Source organism: Vigna radiata, unplaced genomic scaffold (genome assembly GCF_000741045.1).
Source record: "Vigna radiata var. radiata cultivar VC1973A unplaced genomic scaffold, Vradiata_ver6 scaffold_86, whole genome shotgun sequence".
Classification (NCBI taxonomy): domain Eukaryota; kingdom Viridiplantae; phylum Streptophyta; class Magnoliopsida; order Fabales; family Fabaceae; genus Vigna; species Vigna radiata.
The window spans coordinates 1061327-1067693 of NW_014543269.1; the positions used below are offsets into that span (position 1 = coordinate 1061327).

Here is a 6367-nt window from a genome sequence, read left to right on the forward strand (position 1 = left end):
AAACCCCAAACCCTTACTCATCTCCTTCATTCCTCTCAATCCTCTCTCCTTCATCTCTCTCACTCAACACATTTCCTTTTCATTCTCAAAATTAAAAAAAAAAAAAAGAAACCCCAAACCCTTACTCATCTCCTTCATTCCTCTCAATCCTCTCTCCTTCGTCTCTCTCACTCAACACATTTCCTCTGTCATCTCTGCACTAGCTCTAACAAAAAAACACTCATTATTAAATAAAATGGTTAGAGAAAAAAAATACTTACATAAATAAAAAAATTAAAGCACCTAATTTTTTCTTTATATAATTATAAATAAAATTTCAAGATTTAGAATTTTTATTGTTTGATTTTATAATTGAAAATTTTATTGTATTTTGATTTGTTTTTTTCTTTAGTAAAGAAAAACAAGTTAATGAATTTCTACCAAAAAAATTAAATGGCCACGGAACAATGTTACGTAGTAGTCTCAGAATGTAAAGGAATGTAAAGGAAGGATACTCATAAGTCTTGGTGCAAGTTGTGCCCGTGGCTGTAATATATATAGTGAAGATAATGAAATTAAAGAGATTTTGAATGAACTTTTTTCGAAAGGTGAATATGACTCAACTCTTTACAAAAGTAAATCGTTTAATAATGAATGTTTTTTTAGTTGGGGCTAGTGCAAAAATGACAGAGAAAATGTTTAAATGAGAAAGATGAAGGAGAAAGGGTTGAGAGGAATGAAGGAGGTGAGTAAGGGTTTGGGGTTTTCTTTTTTTAGTTTTGAGAATGAAAATTATTAAAATAAGGCAAGTGTTTAGGGTTTGGGGTTTTCTTTTTTTAGTTTTGAGAATGAAAATTATTAAAATAAGGCAAGTGTTTATGATTTTTTTGATGACAGAGAAAAAGTTGGAGTGAAAGAGATGAAAAAGAAATGGTTGAGAGGAATGAGAGATGGGTAAGGGTTTGGGGTTTCTTTTTTTATTTTTTTTTTATTTTTGAGAATGAAAATTATTAAAATACCTTTAACCTTAAAACTTAGAATTCATGATATATAGGGATATTTTTGTTTACTGAAAAACAGGCGTACGCAAGTTAGCAAACTCATATATATATATATATATATATATATATATATATATATATATATATATATATATATATATATATATATATATATATATTTATTATTTTAGATTATTATTTTAGATGATTGTATTAATATTATATATGTCTTTAACTATACGTTTTACATTATCAATTTATAAATGTATTATTTAATAGTTTTATACTATTATATTAAATTGGATGTTACAAATAAAATATAAAAAACAGTTATAAATATAATAATACTAATAATTTTTAAAAATTAATATTAACAGAATTTACTTTTAAATTGAATTTCTATATTTTTTGAAGAAATTCAATAGTTAAAATTAATATTCTATTATAATTAAGTATTTGTTGTAAATATAATATATATTTTCTATATAAAATATATTTATTCATCATAAATTTTAATTATATAAAGAAAACATTTATTAAGGTGATACCAAAAGACTTGTTGAAGTTAAATTATTTTTGTTATATTTAAACAAACTTGTAATATTGAATTTAAGAATAACAAACTAGCAGTACAAAGACATTATAAAACTGTCAATTAAGAAAAAGCGATGACTAATACGAACAAATGAGTCACAATTTTTTTAAATGAAATGAATAGAATTTTTTTAATAATAATTCAATTAAAAATATTTATATTTAGAAGAGATTTAAAATTTCATCAAATCATTGTTTATTTTATATATACAAACATGTAAGTAATGACGCATATATATCATTCATATTATGTTAGTTGATATAAATATTAGCAATGTCTTTTAATAAAACTTAATTAAAAATATTCAAATTTACTATCATCTTAAAATTTAAAAATACTTACATTATAAAAAATTAAAAAGCTAATTTTTTTATATTTTATATTTTTAAATGATAAATCATCACTGTTTTAAGAGATTCAATATATGAATAACATTTATTAATACTAAAAACTTTGATTTGGACAATAAATTAGTAAATGATAACAATTGAATTATTTAATGCTATTAAATTATGAATAATAACTATACCTATTTTTCTACAACATTTTTAAAAATAAACAATATCATACGTACTTATTTGTGATTTGATTTGTGATAGGATGATATATAGAAAATGATTATGTATTGTAGGTTTTGTATTAAAATTTAAAAAGCTGATATCTTCCAACGGCTACTACCTAAATTGTCTTCATTCGAATTCATTGTAGTATTATCACCTAACACTGCGAAGAACCTCACAAAACCCTGAACAATCTTCTTCTTCTTCCTCTCTCACAAAAACAACACAACATAACCCTTTGCAAATCATGGATTCTTCTTCTCCTCAATCAAACCCTTCTCTCCCAATTGAAGACAAACCCACCCAACAACACCTCTCAACCCCCACCAAATCCCCCTCGGCCCCTGCAAACTCCGCCACCCACACCGACGTGCCGCCGCCAGAGTTTCCGGATTCCGCCGGACTGCGCCGCCGCTGCAAAACCCGGCAACCCCAAGCTGGCTCCCCGAGGAACCCTCGCAAACCGAGGCGACGCTTCGAGCACGAGGTACGAGAAGAAAAGGACTCAGGGTTGATCGAAGAAGTTGGAAAACAACCCAGGAAGAGAAGACAAACCGCGCGAACTAAGAAAGAGAAACCTAACTCTGTTCCACCTTCAACCTCATCTCCAAGTACGCATTTTTTTGGTGTTATTCTTTTAGCTTCTTTAACTTCTCAATATTTGATCTTAATTATTTTTTCTGGGTGCCTGTTTTTTTGTTTTCAGAAAGTGAAGAAGAGAGTGGCGGTGATTTCGATCGTGTTGGGCAGATGGTTAGTGATTTGATCATGTGGAAAGATGCGTCAAAGTCAACGTTTTGGTTTGGGTTTGGGTCGCTTTGTCTTTTGTCTTCTTGCTTTACTCAAGGACTGAACTTTAGGTCAGTAATTCAATTTCTCTTTGTTTTTTGACAAAATTTAGATAGGGCACTTTATGTGTTTTCTTGTTTTTGTTTTCACCCACGTAGAAGAATATCTGTGATGTTTTGTATTTTTCAGCTTTTTCTCGGCCTTGTCGCAATTTGGGATTCTCTTCTTGGGCTTTTCGTTTTTCTCGAATTCGATTTGTCAAGGGTACGATGTTTACTTATGAATTCATAGGTGATGCTATTATGCTTCAAACTTGTTTTCGTGATTCTGGTGTTTTGTATTTCAGAAATATGGTTGAGGAAAAGAGGGAAGTCAAGCTGAAAGAAGATGACATTTTGCGTCTCGCAAAGTTAACTCTTCCTGCATTGAATTTTGCAATTTCAAAGATGAGGGCGCTGTTCTCAGGAGAGCCATCCATGACCCTCAAAGTAATCATCCAAGTTCTTCTTCTCTTATATTGAGTATTTAGTTATTCATCCATGTAATTGTAAAATCTTTCAGCTAATATGATACGGCCTTAGATTAAAGTAATTGTTATGAAAGTCGATAATAAGTGTTATGTGAAATGATTCAAATGCTCAAGAACTATGAGCTGAGAATAATAGAAGCCATGAGAAAGAAAGAAACCCACACAAAACAGATTTACATGCTTAACCCAACATTGGGCTAAATCTACTGGCGTCAACAGATTTCACTGTATGAATGTGAATGTAAATATAAATATGATATATACTGTTCCCACAAACCTCCACAATACCTCACTCTCAGATTCTGATGTATGTAAGAATCCCCTGTTTTAAGTTCCTGCTCTGATGAGATCATGAGAATCATTCTAGCTTGAGAAGCATTAACATAGTGATTGAAGACATTCTTCCACAATAGTTCGATGGAATTTTCTTATTGAGTTCTTAACATGTCAGGTCCATGATTATTTATACTGCCTGAGTAACTGGTCGGTGTTCTTGTGGCTGCAGGTAGTTCCTTTCCTTCTACTAGGAGCAGAGTACGGCCACCTAATTACTATTTGGAGGCTGTTTGCCATTGGTGAGGAAAACTTTTCCACCAACAGTTTCTTGTCTTATAGTATCCCACTAAACTGAGAAAGTTTTTACATATACATACGAACAGGATTTTTTATCAGTTTCAGTGTTCCGAAGCTCTATTCTTGCTACAGTGCTCAAATAAATAAGAGAGGTATAACTCCCCCTACTTGTAGGAAATTTGGTATGTCTGTCCAGTTTTTAGTGCTTAATAGTAGAAACTTTGATTGTGCAGCTGAGTGCTTGAAATTATGGTTGTTGGATGCATGGAGTGCTTGCACTCACAAGAAGAAAGTGTTGGCATCAGTAATTATGGCCTTCTGGAATCTATCTTCTATCAAAACTCGAATCTTCACAAGTAAGTCCCTAGTAAGAGAGTTGTTAGTCCGGATAGACCAAAATGAACCTTTATAGTTGTGATGATGGTTGGTTGATTCTTGTGAAATAACTATTTCTTTGCAGTTTTCATATTGCTGGTACTATTCAGATACTTAAGGCAGCAGGTTACACTACAAGAAAGCGAGAAGGAACAGCAGAAAGCACCAGTGATGCCAGAAACAGAGGAAAAGGAACCTCAGCAAGCATTAGTGGTTTGGGAACAAGGGTGCCAAAACTAGCATCTTATTGATTTGTGTTGTGTATACGAGGTTTTTGTCCCCTATTTGTCCAACATGCATAATCAAGAGTTCAAGTTTCCATCCAAAATTCAAAATATGTAGTATTGACTGGCCAAACACTATATTCAATTGTGAGAAACTCATTGTTTCTGGCCAAACACTATATTTTTTCACTGAATGTGCACACCAATCGGTGTTTATTTTACATTATCAAATGCTTTTCAGGCAGGCAGTGGTGGAGCTTGAATAGAGTTAAATATGATAATAATGTTATATTTGTTCTTCATTAATTTATTAATTTATTTCATTATATATATATATATATATATATATATATATATATATGTATGAATGTATTTATAGAGAGTATTACGTCGTTATATTCTTTAATTTGCTAATAACACTCCTCACAATGGCTTGATACCCTTCGTACTTAAAAGACTATCTATTTTGTTAAGAAATGCGAGAAACGTTATAAAAATATTTAAAATAAATATATATATTCTTACATTAAAATTTAAGAAAATGTCGTATTTTTGTCAAAATTTATAGAAATGTTTCTAAAACGAACATGATAACAACACTCTTCTGCACATATCCACTACGACTATTACAGAGCCCAAACGAACATTTGATAGGTTTGACCAAGACAGTATTATAAATACATTAAATGAATTATGTGAGACTAATACCTTAATGAAATACAGTAATCAATATGTAAAGTGTCGTGTTCAAAACAAGAATTTAAAAGTATAATATTAGCATAAATTTTTTTATAAAGATAATATTACTAATAATATTAATTGACTAACTAGCCGCTATTGGATTCTTTACAATTTTTAGTGGCAAAATTAAAAATTGATTTTTTTAATTATCCACGATGGAGAAATGAATAATTAATTTATTACTTTCGGTGACTTTTTTCAATTAGGTCCCTCATTTTTTTCTTTTTCTCAATTGGATCCCTATTTTTGAAAAATTGAAGCAATTAGATCACTGTCGTTAGTTCCCTACTAACACCTTAAAAAGGGTGACACGTGTCAGCTCGTGATTTTTTTTTGAATTTTTTAAATATATTTTTAATTATTTTATTTTTATTTTTTATTTTTTTTCTTTTAAAAATAAAATTTGCCACCTATCAAGTTGACATTGTGCCACGTAGCAATGACAGTGTGAGGTGACACTATGTGTCACTGACAGTACCACTTGTCATTGCGTTTGTTTCAATTTGGTCCCTGTATTTTTATTTTGTTCCAATTTGGTCCTTGTATTTTTATTTTGTCTCAATTTATTCCTAATTTTTTAAAAATTTAAAAAAATTTGTTCCTTCCCAAATAAAATACGGTATGTACATTTTCCAAATTTTTGTTTCAAATTTGTTTCTGTTAAGCAAATTATTAGTAATGATGTATTTCAAATCGAAATATTTAACTCTAGAAACTTTTTATGAATTGTTGAGGAAGTATTGAGACTATACTTATGTAGATTACCTTCACAAAAATATTTATTATTGAGATGTTAACTTTTATAGGTTACTCATTCAAATTATTTAGGTTAAATGATTTCTTTACTACTATATAAATAAAAAGGCTTAATACCTCCCTTGGTCCTCGTATTTGTGTGAAAATATTAGTTCGGTCCTCAAGTTTTGAACTGTCTCAATTGGGTCATAATTTTTGTAAAAATGCACACATTTTACCTTAACCGTTAACTGATATCAAACGGC

General features: G+C 30.1%; 1 protein-coding gene across 1 annotated transcript; it reads left to right on the forward strand.

Moving 5' to 3' along the window:
* The first annotated feature begins 2246 nt into the window (after nt 1-2246).
* Nucleotides 2247-4900, forward strand: LOC106754242 (reticulon-like protein B17). Its single transcript, XM_014636243.2, has 8 exons — nt 2247-2746; nt 2842-2995; nt 3114-3188; nt 3271-3412; nt 3959-4028; nt 4113-4178; nt 4260-4382; nt 4487-4900. Exons 1-8 carry the CDS (start codon nt 2383-2385, stop codon nt 4639-4641), a joined length of 1149 nt encoding a protein of 382 aa, XP_014491729.1. The 5' UTR covers nt 2247-2382; the 3' UTR covers nt 4642-4900.
* The last annotated feature ends 1467 nt before the right edge of the window (nt 4901-6367 follow it).